Source organism: Artemia franciscana, chromosome 17 (assembly GCF_032884065.1).
Source record: "Artemia franciscana chromosome 17, ASM3288406v1, whole genome shotgun sequence".
In the NCBI taxonomy this organism is placed as follows: domain Eukaryota; kingdom Metazoa; phylum Arthropoda; class Branchiopoda; order Anostraca; family Artemiidae; genus Artemia; species Artemia franciscana.
Window position 1 is genome coordinate 5,378,788 of NC_088879.1, and position 18,950 is coordinate 5,397,737.

Here is an 18,950-nt window from a genome sequence, read left to right on the forward strand (position 1 = left end):
AAACATCTAACAAGCCAACACCCTATAGAAAACACCTTTGACAATTTAAATGAATAAGAAAAACTAGTTAAAAACTCTGCTAATACTGCAAAAGTAGACCTAAGTATCCAATTTAGCCTGATTGAAACATCTCAAAAGCCAACACCCTATAGAAAACACCTTTGACAATTTAAATGAATAAGAAAACTAGTTAAAAACTCTGCTAATACTGCAAAAGTAGACCTAAGTAGCCAATTTAGCCTGTTTGAAGCATCTCACAAGCCGACACCCTATAGAAAAACACCTTTGACAATTTAAATGAATAAGAAAACTAGTTAAAAACTCTGCTAATACTGCAAAAGTAGACCTAAGTATCCAATTTAGCCTGTTTGAAACATCTCACAAGCCAACACCCTATAGAAAAACACCTTTGACAATTTAAATGAATAAGAAAACTAGCTAAAAACTCTGCTAATACTGCAAAAGTAGACCTAAGTAGCCAATTTAGCCTGTTTGAAACATCTCACAAGCCAACACCCTATAGAAAACACCTTTGACAATTTAAATGAATAAGAAAACTAGTTAAAAACTCTGCTAATACTGCAAAAGTAGACCTAAGTATCCAATTTAGCCTGTTTGAAACATCTCACAAGCCAACACCCTATAGAAAACACCTTTGACAATTTAAATGAATAAGAAAACTAGTTAAAAACTCTGCTAATACTGCAAAAGTAGACCTAAGTAGCCAATTTAGCCTGTTTTCCCAACTCTTTTAAAATAATTTTGAAAGACGTATATGCCTGTGTAAACTTTCACTTTACCAATTTAAAGAACCAAATTTTAGTTTAATTGTCCTTTTCAAAATCTAGGAATTTCAGGTTCGGTTTTTTTTTAAAAAGGAAAAATTTATAAAACACACCAAAATGTTTTTATAGGCATTTTTGTTACAGTTTTAGGAGTTGGACAAAAATTTCGAGGGGAGGGGGGGGTCCAAACCATCAGATTGTAATTTCATTTTCCCACCAGCTAATACTTATTCAATAACCTTATTGAACATGGCGGTCATATGACCCTATTGATTGCTGTTTCTCTGATTTCAATTTTGTTTTCCTTGCTACCTCAGTGTGTCAAGTGTTTAAGCAGTTATCTGCCATTTTGTGTGTATTTTGATCTCGTTACAGTAAATTTATTAGCTGAGTGGTGACCATTTTTTTTTTTCCTCAAAAATAGACTTAAAATATTGAAAATATACAAAATCCTTTTCTAATGCATATTTTAATTTCTTCTTTTTCTCTTTCTTTTACCCATTGGTATTTGGTCCTCGTTTCCTCTTCTTTTTGTTTTCTTGATGATGGGTTGGTGATACTTCATGTAATGGATAAAATCAAACCGGTTATTTTTTTTTCTTTTCGTAATTCTAAAAAATAAAATAAAAATCGATCCATTTCTTTCTTCTTTTTTGATCTAAGACTCCCTGCTTATTTGTAATCTAATTCATCCCTATTTCACTATTATTTCCTTCACTTTACTACTTATCTATCTTACCTCTTATTCGATATTCCATAGCCTTCCACTTTTCTAATTTCTCGCATACATAATTTTCTATAACTTTTTTTACATAAAACATTTTACATTACATTTTTTACACCAACATCCCGCTCTTGACGCTAAAGTTTGACTCTTTCTCTCAACTCTTCTTTTTAAAACAGTAAAAAACTTTAGCGTAAAGAGCGGGATGTTGGTGAGGAAGCAGCCCCTTTCATATACGAAGTAATTTCTGTTCGTTTTAAGTTTTAATTTTACTCCTTACTTTCAGTTAAAAAAAACTTGTTTTTTTTTATTTAATTTCTAAACGTTTTTCAATCAATGCATGTTTTGATTTTGGCTCTCCGCAGAGGAATAATTAAAACGAAATTTGCATATTTATTATTTTTTTTTTTTTTGCTAAATGACTTTCTCATAATTTTGATTGAATGATTTTGAGAAAAAAGAGCGGGGGAGGAAGCCGAGTTGCCCTCCGATTTTTTGGTTAATTAAGATAAAGGCAACTAGAACTTTTAATTTTTTACGAATCTTTTTATTAGTAAAAGATATACGTAACTTATAAATTAGCTTACGTAAAGAAGTTTTGTATTCTCATGTTTTTATTACATATATGAGGGGGTTCGCCCCCTCGTCAGTACCTCGCTCTTTACACTAAAGCTTAGATTTTGTCCCAATTCATTAAGAATGACCCCTGAATCACTAAAGCCGTAAAATAAATAGTTGAAATTACTAAAAATACTTTAGCGTAAAGATCGGGGTATTAGGAGGAGGTGAGCTCCTCATATGGGTAATAATTTCCGTTCGTTTTAAGTTTTAATGCTGCTCTTTACTTCCAGCTGAAAAAAACTTTTTCATATTTCTTTTTTCATTGTTTTTTTTTAATAATGCTAGTAAATCCTGCGCTCCCTTGATGGAAATTTTCTTCTACCATGACAAATTCTTCGATGGAAAGCTCCCCCAGCCTATCCCCCTATTCTCAACCCCTCCCCCCAACCAAAAATCCTACTGAAAACGCCTACACACTTCCCAATAACCATTACTATATGGAAGCACTGGTCAAATTTTGTAACTTGTAGCCCCTCCTCCAGGGACTGTGGGGGAGTAAGTCATCCCAAAGACATAGTTTTTATGGTTTTTGACTATGCTGAACAAAGTCCGTTGACTTTAGGAAAAAAATGAGCGTGGGAGGGGGCCTAGATGCCCTCCAATTTTTTTGGTCACTTAAAAAGGGCACTAGAACTTTTCATTTCCGTTAGAATGAGCCCTCTTGCAACATTCTAGGACCACTTGGTCGATACAATGACCCCTGAAAAAAAAAAAAAAAAAAAAAAAAAAAAAAAAAAAAAAAAAAAAAAAAAAAAAAAAAAAAAAACAAATAAACACGCACCCGTGATTTGTCTTCTGGCAAAAAATACAAAATTCCACATTTTTGTAGATAGGAGCTTGAAACTTCTACAGTAGAAGTTCTCTGAGACGCTGAATCTGATGGTGTCATTTTCGTTAAGATCCTACGACTTTTAGGGGGTGTTTCCCCCTATTTTCCTAAATAAGGCAAATTTTCTCAGGCTCGTAACTTTTGATGGGTAAGACTAAACTTGATGAAACTTAATTTTTAAAATTCTTAATTATATTTAAAATCAGCATTAAAATGCGATTCTTTTGATGTAGCTATTGATATCAAAATTCAATTTTTTAGAGTTTTGGTTACTATTGAGCCGGATCGCTCCTTACTACAGTTCGTTACCACGAACTGTTTGATACTTATTTTTCTACTATAGATTTTTTTTCTACTTATATTTTTTTTACTTTTTAAATTCTGTTTTATCTATACGTAAATATCTATTGAATTAAGTTCACCACCAAAAGATCAACTTTTAAGTGAAAGAACACATCACCTAAACTAAAAAGAGGTTGCAGGAAGGTAGAATCACAGTTCATTAGCGGGCGAGAAAATGAGGTTAACATTGGTCCATACTATTCTCCTCATCCTCACTTTCTATCTTTGAGGAGGATACCACGTCTGTTATGCCAGGACGATTGAAGTGAGAACTGTCCGGGTCTCTTCGAACGTAGAATAGAACGTATCCTGCCTTCGTCTAGAAAACAAAAGAAACGTCGTTAAATTTTTCACTCAAGACTGACATACCCTGCTTAATGGTATGAGATAAATTCGAATAAATTTTGAAGAAATAATGAAATTTATATTTATTCATATTTATTCATATATATATATGTATATATATATATATATATATATATATATATATATATATATATATATATATATATATATATATATATATATATATATGTATATATATATATATATATATATATATATATATATATGTATATATATATATATATATTGGCTGTCTATAAAAAGAAGAAAAAAAATTTAGGCTGCCAGTATGTTTAAGCTGTGTGCGGTAAAAAAAAAATTGAATCACATAATTGTATAAACATTTAGAATTTTAAATATTCGAAAGTCAAAGAAGTCTTCACAAAAATTTAGGTAACTGACGTAAAAGAAAAACAAAATATTATATTAAACTTTATTAAAACTTATATACTAAAATTATAAAATATTATAATTTACGAAAGTAAAAGAGTTCAAAATAGGGATGAAACCTTTTAATTGACAGTGAAGAGGTATAAAATTATTTAACTGTACACATGTACAGTGTTCATCATCAGCAGTCTGTTTTATCTATACGTATTAGAGTTTTACTGTTGATGATGAAGACTGTACATGTGTTCGTAACATCCAGTTAAATAATTTTATACCTCTTCACTGTCAATTAAAAGGTTTCATCCCTATTTTGAACTGTTTTACTTTCGTCATGGAAAGGCAGTGTTGTCTTCGAAGTTATCTATATTATAATTTATATAAATGTATAATTATATAATATATAGTGTATAATGTATATTGAGATATTAAAATTTATAGTTATTCATATATATATATATATATATATATATATATATATATATATATATATATATATATATATATATATATATATATATATATATATATATATATATATATATATATATATATATATTCTTAATAACTTGACAAACATTTTTATAGCTTCAAACTCTTAACTTCAAACGAATTCAATGTTTTTAGTTCTTAATTCTAGGGGGGGGGGGGGAAATCCTCATATGAAAAAACATTGAAACCAATTTTGAATTAAAACAAAACAAAATTATAGTCAATTTCCCTTCAATCAATGTCGACTCTTAAAAATAGCACTAGAATTTTCGATTTCCAGTCAAATGAGTCCCTTCCGAAGTTTCTACGGCAATTTTCATACATGTGCAAAAAAAATTATAAAAGAATAATATATATATATATATATATATAATTATAATAATATATTGTGCCCACACCGCTCTTTACTTAGGAAGCACTCTTGCCCTTCCTATGATCTACAAGGAAGCACATTTTCCCCTATTTTACAACGAAACATTAAAACTGGGGCAAAAGAAAAATTACATTGCAGAATTACAAAAGGAAAAGAAAGAAATTTAGGGTAAAGAAAGTTTCACCTATATACTAAATTATGAAGCGAGTAAATTAAAAAAAAATGACAACATTTTGAAAACCAGTAAAAACGAGCAATTTTGGTTAGAAAAGGTTTTTTTTTATTTCTTTAATTTTAAAGGTAGCATATTTTCACTTATTGGTGTACATTACCTTGATCTGCATTAATTATGAAGGGAGCAAATTAAAAAAAAGAAGAAAAATGAAAACCAGAAAAAAAAGACCAATTTTGGTTAGAGAAGGTTTTACTTATTTTCTTGATTTTGAAGGGAGCATATTTTTACCTATTTTACAATGAAACACTATGGCTGAGGCAATAGAAGAATTTCCCCAATAAAAGTATAAAAGAAAACACTAAAAAAAAAAACAATAGTCTGACAACTATGAACAAAAGGAGAATTTTAATTAGAGGAGGTTTCATATTTGCTTAGCTTTGAAGAAAGCATATTTGTTCCTATTTTACAATGAAATATTGCTCACTTTTGGGGCAACAGAATGGGGCAGAATAGGGCTCACAATGGGGCAACAGATGAATTGCTCTGTAGAATTACAAAATGATAAAAGGACGGGCGTAGGTTTCATTGATGATCTCATTGAGGTTTTTAATGGAGGGAATTTACTACTATTTTACAATGGAATAATGCGACTTGGGAAATATAAAAATTGCTTTGCACAATTATTAAGAAAAAGTAAGGAAGAACAATTTTGAGTCGAGGAAATTGTTTTTTTTTCTTGATTTTCAAGAGAGAAAATTTCCTGCAGTGAAAAAAGCAGCTAGGGTAACAAAAGAACTGCTTGTGAAGCTATACAAGGGGCCAAGGTTTTCTAAAAATTAAATTTTAGGACACAGCCACACTTGCCTATCACAAATCATTTTCATAAAAGGTGTTAATAGGGTCAATACCCATAAAAAGAAATAATAAATAAAACAATTATAAATAACATAAATAAATAAAAAGCTAAAACATGGATAGAAATACAGATACAAATTAGAAATTTTGAATATTTCAGCAAGGCAATAAAAACCAAAGAGCTGATACATAGAAAAGACCAATCAATACTGAAATTTCCTTACTATGCCTATGACCTGAATCTATAATTGATTATAATTATATATAATTGATTATAATTTTATTATAACTGATTATTATTGATTTTAATGATTATAATTTGATTATAATTGATTATCAATTATATATAATTGATTTGATTATAATTGATTATAATATAATTGATTCTATACTTGATTCTATAACTTATAACTTACTATAACTTGATCTTCAGAAGAAACGGGAGAGACACTGCTATCATCAAATGAATACCAACGATATATAATTATATAATTGATATATATAATTGATTATAATTTTATTATAACTGATTATAATTGATTTTAATGATTATAATTTGATTATAATTGATTATCAATTATATATAATTGATTTGATTATAATTGATTATAATATAATTGATTCTATACTTGATTCTATAATTATAACTTACTATAACTTGATCTTCAGAAGGAACGGGAGAGACACTGCTATCATCAAATGAATACTAACGATATATAATTATATAATTGATATATATAATTGATTATAATTTTATTATAACTGATTATAATTGATTTTAATGATTATAATTTGATTATAATTGATTATCAATTATATATAATTGATTTGATTATAATTGATTATAATATAATTGATTCCATACTTGATTCTATAACTTATACCTTACTATAACTTGATCTTCAGAAGGAACGGGAGAGACACTGCTATCATCAAATGAATACCAACGATATATAATTATATAATTGATATATATAATTGATTATAATTTTATTATAACTGATTATAATTAATTTTAATGATTATAATTTGATTATAATTGATTATCAATTATATATAATTGATTTGATTATAATTGATTATAATATAATTGATTCCATACTTGATTCTATAACTTATACCTTACTATAACTTGATCTTCAGAAGGAACGGGAGAGACACTGCTATCATCAAATGAATACCAACGATATATAATTATATAATTGATATATATAATTGATTATAATTTTATTATAACTGATTATAATTGATTTTAATGATTATAATTTGATTATAATTGATTATCAATTATATATAATTGATTTGATTATAATTCATTATAATATAATTGATTCTATACTTGATTCTATAATTATAACTTACTATAACTTGATCTTCAGAAGGAACGGGAGAGACACTGCTATTATCAAATGAATACCAACGATATATAATTATATAATTGATATATATAATTGATTATAATTTTATTATAACTGATTATAATTGATTTTAATGATTATAATTTGATTATAACTGATTATCAATTATATATAATTGATTTGATTGTAATTGATTATAATATAATTGATTCTATACTTGATTCTATAATTATAACTTACTATAACTTGATCTTCAGAAGAAACGGGAGAGACACTGCTATCATCAAATGAATACCAACGTTTGTCGTCTTTATTCTTTGCATAAGCCGTGTCTGTAAAAAGAGTAAAATAATATTTAAACCATATTGAGGAGACAGCTTCGTGGGCGAAATGAAGTCTTGATATGCTCCCTCATTTAGACCCCCATAGAAATAAATAAAAACTCCTTTTATTAAAAGTTGTTCTATCAACCCTTATCATATCTTTTTTTTACTTTGGTATTTCTTTTACTTATACTGCTAATTCTTACATTGCTAGTCCTTATTATCTTTTTTTAAATTCTGTCATACATCTTTTCGCATTTAAACTCTTTTTCTTTTTTGTGACTAGAAGTTTAGCTCGGTAAATATTTTAGATCAGTATTTTACCTTTCTTTATTATTTTTTCTTCTTCTTTATATTTATTTTTACGTCAATTTAAAAATGAACATTCAGTGTATTTATATACACATAATACAAATTCCCCATTTAAACTATGTTTCCTTTTTTTGTGACTCCAAAGTTTAGTTCGGTAAATTTTAGATCAGTATATTTTACCTCTCTTTATTATTTTTCTTCTTCTTCTTTATATTTATTTTTACTTCGACACAAACTGAAAATTCGGTGTATTTATATACACATAACAGAAATTTCCCCATTTAAATTATGCTTTCTTTTTTTGTGACTCCGAAGTTTAGTTCGGTAAATTTTAGATTAGCATATTTTACCTCTCTTTATTATTTTTTCTTCTTCTTCTTTATATTTATTTTTGTCTCCATATAAATTAAAAATTCGGTGTATTTATACTCCCTCCCATTTTTAGAACAAACGGAATAGTTCTCGAATAATCGAATGAGAGTTCACTGAAAAGCAAATAAAATAGAATCTAAAATAGTATCTCTGAGTTTTTCTCTTAGATGGAGGTTGGTTCTTGATTAGAGCTTTTTTATTTTAATATGGTGTAATAGAGGATAAAAATGATCAGTTTCCTAAGTAGCACAGTAAAGAAATATCCACAAATTTTATTAGTTCAACATTTCTGGCGCATACTGGTCAACCATTGATCAGTTTGCACAATGCGCCAAACACAAACCAGTATGCACAATGCTGGCCAAACAATGGTTGGCCAGCATTTCTGGCCAACCATTTTATATCTGAAATGCATAATCTATCCTTTAAAACATGATTGCATTGTCCGTGTGAAAGTTTGAGTCTATCTAAAAATTTGCCAAGATCTTTTCACAAGTTATCTCTCATGTCCTTTGTGCTTCAGCTTGGACTTCTACTTCTAGGGATTTCTCCCTATTTTGGAGAAAACCCACTTTTTTAAGGACACTTAATTTGTATCTAGGGATGAAGGGCGATCTAAGGGAAAATAAATATGTTTAGGGATATCCAGGTAAACTTGAATTTTTCAGAAAGAAGGCTGTAAAATATGCTCATATATTGCATATGCTCAGTTTTCAACAAAAACATTTTGTAGTAACACTGGCTTATGTTGCAAATATAAGTGCAGAATCATAGAATAGTGCAGAATCACCGCTGTTGCGCTGCCTAAGTAAAGAGCGATGTGGGCACAATGTTATTTTTTAGACCAGGGTACTTCGTATCGAAGGAGTTGTTGTAGAAACTTCAAAAGTTCTCATCCGACTGGAAATTGAAAGGGCTAGTGCCCTTTTTCATAGTTGAAAGTGATTGGAGGACACCTAACCCCCCTCCCACACCCACAGCCCTCGCGGCAAGAGTTGTAAGTTATGTCCTGGGGGCATATAAGGTATATATAGAAAGGGTAATCATACAAACAGCGGAGGGGACTTATTGGATTGCTAATCAGAAGACTTAGTGCCCTTTTTTGAATTCAAAAGTGATGGAGGGTGGATAACCCCCCACACCTCTTATTTTCCCAAAATCCATCTGATATAAATTTTGAGATGACTATTTGTTGTCGTAGAAACTTCAAAAAAGGCTCATTCGTTTGGAAATTGAAAGGAATAGTGCCTCTATTAACAGTCGAAAGTGATTGGAGGGCAACTAGCCTCCCTCCAACGCCCACCATTTCCCCAAACACATCCAATCAAAATTTCGAGATACCCATTTTGTTCGCAGTATTTAAAAGGTCCGGAAATTATGTCGTTGAGGATGACAACCCCCCTACAGCCCTCAGCACAAGGGTTGTAGGTTATGCCCTGAGGGCATATAAGTTATATATAGAAAGAGTGATCGCATACACTTCGGAGGGGGATCATTAGATTGATAATCAGCAGTTATAGGGCGCTTTCTAAGATTCAGAGTGATCGGAAGGTGGATACCCCCAACACTTCATATTTTCCTAATTACATCTGATAGAAATATCTAGATGACCTTTTATTGTCTTAGAAACTTCGAAAAGAGCTCATTCGATTGAAAATTGAAAGGGCTGGTGCTCTTTTTATTGTCAAAAGTGATTGGAGGTAGGTAGGTAGGTAGGTAAGTTTTATTTTATCCACAATACAAACATAAATAAAAAAACTAACCCCACTCCCACGCCCATCCAATCCAAATTTTGAGGTAGCAATTTTGTTCAACGTAACTGAAAGGTCCATAAATCATGTCTCTCGAGGATGAAAAACCCCCTACAGCCCATAGGGCAAGGGTTGCAAGTTATGGCCTTGGGGCATATAAGGTATATATAGAAAAGGTGATCGTATAGACTTTGGAGGGGGACCATTGGATTGGTAATCAAAATTTCAAGTGCCCTTTTTAAGATTCAAAGTGATTGTAAAGTGGATACCCCGCAACATCTCGTAATTTTCCGAAATGAATCTTAAAATTTTGAGGTGGCCATTCGTTGTCGAAGAAACTTCGAAAACAGCTCATTCGGTTGGTAATTGAAAGAACCAGTGCCCTTTTTAATAGTTAAAAATGACTAGAGAGCAACTAACCCCCCTCCCACGTCCACCATTTCCCCAAACACATGAAATAAAAGTTTGAGAGAGCCATTTTGTTAAACGTAATTGAAAGGTCCGAAAATTATGTCTTTGAGGATGGCAACCCCCCACAGCCCTCAGAGCAAGAGTTGTAAGTCATGCCCTGGAGGCATATACGGAAGGGTGGTCTTCAGAAGGCATAGGGGTTATCAACCCTACTCATGTTAATTCTTCTTGTTTTTAATTTTACTCGGATATTTATTGTGGTTTCTGTTCTTTTTGAATTTCATTTATTTATTGATAGTGATTTGTAGTAGTTTCACGCTTGGAAGATTATTTGACTTTATTCTTGCTCATTTTTGGCTTAATGGAGCTCTTTACTTTTCTTAAAAAAACTTGTCTTGTGGAAAAAGTGTTTTTTAAATTAGTTTAAAAAAGCTAGTGTTAACGTTTAATAAACCTTCATCATTTGAAATCATCATTCACTGGGCTTTTAGTAATTTAGGAAACCTAGCATTTGGTTTATTTTTAAGCAATAATGAAGAAGATTGGTGTAGATTACCGACACAAGAGAGTCTTGTTTAGGGTATACAGTAATCACGGCAGTAAAACAAAAACTCGTCCTATAGTAACAAAAATTGTCCAAAAACCCTAAAAATGGCGTCAGATGGAAACACGTAGCACACCGTTAGAACCGCCTTGGCCGAAACCTCCCGCAAGAAACTTACAGCCCATTGGCTTGAAAAACAATGACAATCTATTGGCTTGAGTAACAAGGGAAGTGGCTCCAACCACAGAATTCTGTATCGGAAGCATCTTTTTTTTTGTTTTTCATCCACTGTTTGTGGGGCACTGGACACCATAGAGAGTTGTTTAATGGCTTATTTTAAAAAAATTGACATATCTAGTACCTTTTGTAATAATAAAAAAAAAATATAATATTAAAAATGAAGTCAATCTTTTTATGATAAACTGCATTTTTGTATACAAGTCGATAAATGACATTATAACCGTAGGTTATAACCGTAAATGACGTAAAAGTAAAACCCATATTATGATGTAAACATATTGCACCATTGGAGCATTGGAGCACTTGGGTTCTTTCAATCTGCTAGTGACTTCTTTTTACCGTGGTCATCAGCAAATACGCAGGGGACTATCCAAAAAGACTACTAGCTGCCTCTGTAAAATCCGGACAAATCCAGATATCCGGCACCCCCTTCATGGAAAAAATCTTCCCCTATGAAAATTCACTCCAGGGAGAGATCCTCCTACGTAACCCCCTCTCCCCCTCATACACACGAAAAAATCCCCCCTGAAAACGTCTCTATACTTCCCAATAATCAATACTATATGTAAACAATGGGCAAAGTTCATAACTTGCAGCCCTTCCCCCGGGGACAGTGGGGAATTAAGTCATTCTCAAAGACACGGTTATTAGATTTTTCGACAATGCTGAACAAAATGGCTATCTCAAAATTTTTATCCGGTAACTTTGGGAAAAATGAGCATGGGAGGGGGCCTAGTTGCCCTCCAATTTTTTGGTCACTTAAAAAGGGCACTGGACTCTTAGTTTCCGTTCGATTTCCGAATGAGATCTCTCGCGATATTCTAGGACCGCTCAGTCGATACGATCACCCCTGAATAAAAATAAAAAAATAAACACGCACCCGTGATCTTTCTTCTAATAAAAAACTTCAAAATTCCACATTTGAATCCCTACAGTAGGGTTCTTTAATACGCTAAATCTGATGGTGTAATTTTCATTGAGATTCTATGGCTTTTAAGAGGTGTTTCCCCCTTTTTTCGAAAATAAAGCAACTTTTCTCAGGCTCGTAACTTTTGATGGGCAAGACTAAAATTGATGAAACTTATATATTTGAAATCAAGATGAGAATCCGATTCTTTTGATGTATCTATTGGTATCAAAATGTTTTTTGTATTTCGGTTACTATTGAGCCAGGTTGCTGCTTATGTAAGTTCGTAACCACGAACTCAAGGTTCAAGGTTCTTTTAATATAACCAAAATATACAAAATATTAGGTAACTCAAGGCTGAGAGTATAGTTCGAATGCAATTGAGCTACCTTTAAACAACACTAAATATGCACAAAAATAAAAAATAAATAGTTCTCTTAACCAATCTTGGCAGAAATAAATAAAAACAAATCCCGTGCCGCACGATACCATTTCCATACTCCGCGCACCATTTTGAGACACAATTAAAATTACAACTTAAAACCAAGTGAGTCATAAGACATCTGGAGGCCTCATGGGCGAACCCCGGAGACCAACCCAATACTCAAAAAAATAATCAACATCCTTAAAAAAAAACAACATATTTTCATATTATTTAGATTTATAACTTTCAATCAGCACTCTTTTCAACTTCCGTCTTATAGCATCTATGCTTACGTTAAAATCAATCTCATTATTCAATCTTTCCCAATGTAGAGGAATTAAATACCACAGGCAAAAACGCGACCTCTCTGTAACTACCTTAGGAGTCCGCAGATTATATTTACCACGGGTTTCAACTTGCGAAGATGAAGGAGAAGAAATAAGACCCATCGATGCAAAATATCTGGGGAGCTTTTCTCCCCAAATAATCTTCCAAGCGTGAAACTACTACAAATCACTATCAATAAATAAATGAAATTCAAAAAGAACAGAAACCACAATAAATATCCGAGTAAAACTAAAAACAAGCAAGAATTAACATGAGTAGGGTTGATAACCCCTATGCCTTCTGAAGACCACCCTTCTGTAAATGCCTCCAGGGCATGACTTACAACTCTTGCTCTGAGGGCTGTGAGGGGTTGCCATCCTCAAAGACATAATTTTCGGACCTTTCAATTACGTTTAACAAAATGGCTCTCTCAAACTTTTATTTCATGTGTTTGGGGAAATGGTGGACGTGGGAGGGGGGTTAGTTGCTCTCTAATCACTTTTAACTATTAAAAAGGGTACTGGTTCTTTCAATTTCCAACCGAATGAGCTGTTTTCGAAGTTTCTTCGACAACGAATGGCCACCTCAAAATTTTAAGATTCATTTTGGAAATTACGAGATGTTGCGGGGTATCCACTTTACAATCACTTTGAATCTTAAAAAGGGCACTTGAAATTTTGATTACCAATCCAATGGTCCCTCTCCAAAGTCTTTACGATCACCTTTTCTATATATACCTTATATGCCCCAAGGCCATAACTTACAACCCTTGCCCTATGGGCTGTAGGGAGTTTTTCATCCTCGAAAGACATGATTTCTGGACCTTTCAGTTACGCTGAACAAAATTGCTACCTCAAAATTTGGATTGGATGGGCGTGGGAGTGGGGTTGATTTCCCTCCAATCACTTTTGACTATAAAAAGAGCACCAGCCCTTTCAATTTTCAATCGAATGAGCTCTTTTCGAAGTTTCTAAGACAATAAAAGGTCATCTAGATATTTCTATCAGATGTAATTAGGGAAAATATGAAGTGTTGGGGGTATCCACCTTCTGATCACTATGAATCTTAGAAAGGGCCCTATAACTGCTGACTATCAATCTAATGATCCCCCTCCGAAGTTTATCCGGTCACCCTTTCTATATATAACTTATATGCCCTCAGGGCATAACCTACAACCCTTGTGCTGAGGGCTGTAGGGGGTTGTCATCCTCAACGACATAATTTCCGGACCTTTTAAATACTGCGAACAAAATGGGTATCTCGAAATTTTGATTGGATGTGTTTGGGGAAATGGTGGGCGTTGGAGGGAGGCTAGTTGCCCTCCAATCACTTTCGACTGTTAATAGAGGCACTATTCCGTTCAATTTCCAAACGAATGAGCCTTTTTTGAAGTTTCTACAACAACAAATAGCCATCTCAAAATTTATATCAGATGGATTTTGGGAAAATACGAGGGTTGGGGGGTTATCCACCCTCCATCACTTTTGAATGCAAAAAAGGGCACTAAGTCTTCTGATTAGCAATCCAATAAACCCCCTCCGATGTTTGTATGATTACCCTTTCTATATACACCTTATATGCCCCCAGGACATAACTTACAACTCTTGCCGCGAGGGCTGTGGGTGTGGGAGGGGGGTTATGTGTCCTCCAATCACTTTCAACTATTAAAAAGGGTACTAGCCCTTTCAATTTCCAGTCGGATGAGACATTTTGAAGTTTCTACAATAACTCCTTCGATACGAAGTACCCTGGTCTAAAAAAAACATTGTGCCCACATCGCTCTTTACTTAGGCAGCGCAACAGCGGTGATTCTGCACTATTCTATGATTCTGCACTTATATTTGCAACATAAGCCAGTGTTACTACAAAATGTTTTTGTTGAAAACTGAGCATATGCAATATATGAGCATATTTTACAGCCTTCTTTCTGAAAAATTCAAGTTTACCTGGATATCCCTAAACATATTTATTTTCCCTTAGATTACCCTTCATCCCTAGATACAAAATAAGTGTCCTTAAAAAAGTGGGTTTTCTCCCAAATAGGGAGAAATCCCTAGAAGTAGAAGTCCAAGCTGAAGCACAAAGGACATGAGAGATAACTTGTGAAAAGATCTTGGCAAATTTTTTGATAGACTCAAAATTTCACACGGACAATGCAATCATGTTTTAAAGGATAGATTATGCATTTCAGATATAAAATGGTTGGCCAGAAATGCTGGCCAACCATTGTTTGGCCAGCATTGTGCATACTGGCTTGTGTTTGGCGCATTGTGCAAACATTGTGTTCGGCGCATACTGGTCAATGGTTGACCAGTATGCGCCAGAAATGTTGAACTAATAAAATTTGTGGATATTTCTTTACTGTGCTACTTAGGAAACTGATCATTTTTATCCTCTTTTACGCCATATTAAAATAAAGAAGCTCTAATCAAGAACCAACCTCCATCTAAGAGAAAAACTCAGAGATACTATTTTAGATTCTATTTTATTTGCTTTTCAGTGAACTCTCATTCGATTATTCGAATTATTCGAAATATCTTATCGATACAACCCTTTCAATAACAGACTCAGGTTCATTCGCAGAAAGGGAAACTGATTCTATATCTGGAAACTTGTGACCCGTCCTGCTGTAAACAATAAACTTCGTCTTCTTTCTGATCAGAAGTAGTCTATTATTAGAGAGCCAAGTAGACAATCTATCATATGTGGATGTTAAATTGACCACTAGCTCTTCACGAGATTTACCAGAAACGGTTGCTGCAGTGTCGTCAGCAAACTGAGTGTCTATAGAAGAAACTCCACTAGCTGAGCACAAATCATTAATGTAAACTAGGAAAAGCAGACGTCCTAATACGGATCCCTGAGGAACACCAACCTTATCTGACTGCTGTAAAGAATTCAGATCTAACATCATTATATATAAGTATCTGCTGCCTCCCAAGAAGATACGATTCAAGTAACCTAAGGCAATTACCACGAATACCAGCATTCGAAAGCTTATTCAAAGAATTTCATGAGAAATGGAATCAAAAGCTTTCTGTATGTCTAAAAATATAGTTGCAGGCGTTTCGCCACGGTCAAGACAATCACTAATATGTTGGACAATAATAGCCATAGGATGATCTGTGCAATGCTCTTTTCTAAATCCAAACTGAAGTTTAGAAATGTAATCAAATTTCTCAAAAAAAGAATAAATTCTGTTATACAGTGCTCGCTCTACAACCTTCGAAAAAGCAGAGAGTATCGATATAGGACAATAATTAGCAGGAAGCCTCGGGTCATCACTTTTATGTAGGGCCACAATTCTTGCTGATTTAAATGTTGAAGGATAGACACCAGTTAAAAATATAAGATTAATAATGTGGCATAACACCGGTGATATAACTGGGAATATTTCTTTGACCAAATTAGTCGAAGATCCATCAAGGGCTTCAGATGAACCGTTCTTCATTTTAGATATGATCTGTTTTAGTTCAATTTCAATGACCGGGGAAAGGAACATACTTTTATCAGAGGGAGGGGGCATGTGATCTTTAAATAAATCATTATTATTATTATTTGGAGAAAAATGAGATGCATTAGCTGTTTTTTTCACCGATGCTTACAAAATGAGCATTGAGCAAGTTCACTATTTCCTGCTCATCGGAAGAAAAAGTACCATCACCACGTAACATTTCATTCGGAATTCACATTCTAGAATTGCAGTCCATTCATTTAAATACAAAAGGTTCCTCAACTTATCCATTCCATCCTTATCAATTTTTCGTGTTTGTTTAAATTCCGAAAATTTTGGTCTGTGATTAATTCCAACATCGGCAACTACCACACAATGGTCAAAAACATATGTAAATAGAATATGCGAAAGAGTAACGGGGATAGTAAAAAAAATATTATCAATGAGAGTAGTCGTATCTTCCGTAACCCGGGTCGCAGACCTGCATGATGGTAAAAGTGATTTTGATAGGTTCATGCACAGAAACTCAAGCGATTTATCATGCAAATGATTAGAAATTCCCGGTCTATTTGTCTGAGCTAACAATAAATTAATATTAAAATCACCCATTACCAGAACTTGCTCAGAATTCAAATTAGTCACATCTTCAATGAAGCATTAATAAATTCGCAAAAACTCTTGTAACGAAGCCGATGGTGATCGATAAACAACACCAACAAGAACTTTCCTATTATCAATCACACACTCAATGCAGAGGCTCTCAAAAGTCATCTCTTGGTCATGCTTAGATAGTTGCTTCTTCACAGCAAATGGAATATCATCCCGAACAAAAAGCCCAACTCCGCCACCCTGTCTATTTTCCCTATTATTAGATATAAATTTAAATCCATCACAATTCATGAATCCTGCATTTTCATTACTTAAAAACGTTTCACATAGGCCTAAGATACTTACCCTGTGGTTAAAAAGTAACTGCGAAACAAATTCGTGGCTACTAGCTACATCTGCAGTTAAAAAGTGCTGATCTTAAGTTCCCATCAATTACAGGAGTTCCTAAATCCCCTTCAAATAAAAAATCAGTAGCAGGAAGGCTAGCTAAATGATCATCATAAACACCTTTAGCAAAAGGGGAAAAATCATAATAAATATTTTTTAGATCAAGCTGATCACCGAGGCGGCTCCCCAATCTTCCCCCAGACTCCCCACCACTCACGTGTTATATATAAATTTCATGTCCCAGGCAGGCACGACGGAAAAATGGAAATGGCATCACATCACTAATCAGGCAAATCGGGTAAAAAAGTGGCAGAGAACAAACAAGACCTCGAAACCTGATTTTTTTCACTAGACCTACTAACACTAGAAAACTAAAAAAAGATTATACGCAAAAAACGAGGTTGCAGAACCTAACATGTACACAACACTGTGACTAAAGTGACAAGAAAATCAATCAAAATTTCTATCACAATACTAATAATAATCACAAAGGGACAGCAAAACTAGCCCATCACTCTTTCCCAGGGTGACAAGGCCGTGGATTTGGATTCAAGCCAAAGCTTCGAGCCCTTCTGTTTAACACGCGTAAACTTTGCGGAATCTGATTCACGTAAATCCTTTGCTTTCGCAAGAAGTTGATTTCGAGTAGCGTTTAGCTTGGGGGAAAGATCTGTGCACACACGAATGCCGCTCCCCTTCAATTTACAAACTGAGTTGAGAATCCTCTGAATGTTCTGTTCGTTTACAACCTAGATAAATACAGGTGCAGGACGAGGCCTTCGATTAGTAACGTTAACGTGGCCTGATAGACGAGACGGAGCATTGGAACCACCGAGCATGCGGTAGCACTTCGTAATCTGAATGGGGTCGCTTATCTCCATTGTAACAGATAAAAAAAATTTCACATTTTCTTCAACTGTTTGAGACGGCCGCTCAGTAGGCATGCCATGAATTAACAAATTCAATTTGCGGTCCTTGACATCACTTTCCAGTACCTGATTCTCTAGTTGATCACACCTTAATTTCTGATCCTCCAACTCCTTTTCCAGTTGCCCAATTTTTATATCTCGATCGGAGATAAGAGTGGTTCCAGAACGATTTCGGGCCATGCTGCCTGCTGCCCCGTCGTGATATTTTAATTTTGTATTCAAAATTTTACGGGCGTTCAGACGATGCAATCTTAAAAGGCTTACTATTAAAGTTTGCTAAAAATTAATTCGGGTAGTCCACAAGGTATACTTTATACTAATGAAGAATATTGTCTGAATATTTATACAATGCATTACGTCATTACCCCTGGCGGGGCCCCCCAAGATTTTTCTGGTGCCCTCTTTCCATGTTATTTTTTTTCTTTTCTTTTTTACCAATTTTGTAGAATAAATTTGTCAATTTGGTCAATTATTGGCGCCTTTGTCACATTGCCCCCCACCCAAGATTTTGCTTATTGGCGCCCTTGTCACATTGACCCCCTAAGATTTTGCTCTAGATCTGTCCCTGGTCATTACAATACTACGATGAGTCTTTTTCGTTCATTAAATGCATAATGAATGTGACATCACTGACATGAAAAATCTTTTTTTCAAAACTAAGATTCTAAAGCATA

At 33.4% G+C, this 18,950-nt stretch overlaps 1 protein-coding gene across 1 annotated transcript in view; it reads right to left on the reverse strand.

The window, feature by feature from the left end:
- Nucleotides 1–18,950, reverse strand: part of LOC136037731 (ubiquitin carboxyl-terminal hydrolase 15-like) — a gene marked incomplete at its 5' end in the record, with an annotated part of 88,687 nt that overhangs the window by 7,064 nt on the left and 62,673 nt on the right. The window contains 2 exon segments of the mRNA XM_065720506.1: nucleotides 3,420–3,620; nucleotides 7,527–7,618. Of these exon segments, the coding sequence (XP_065576578.1) occupies nucleotides 3,483–3,620; nucleotides 7,527–7,618 (230 nt within the window).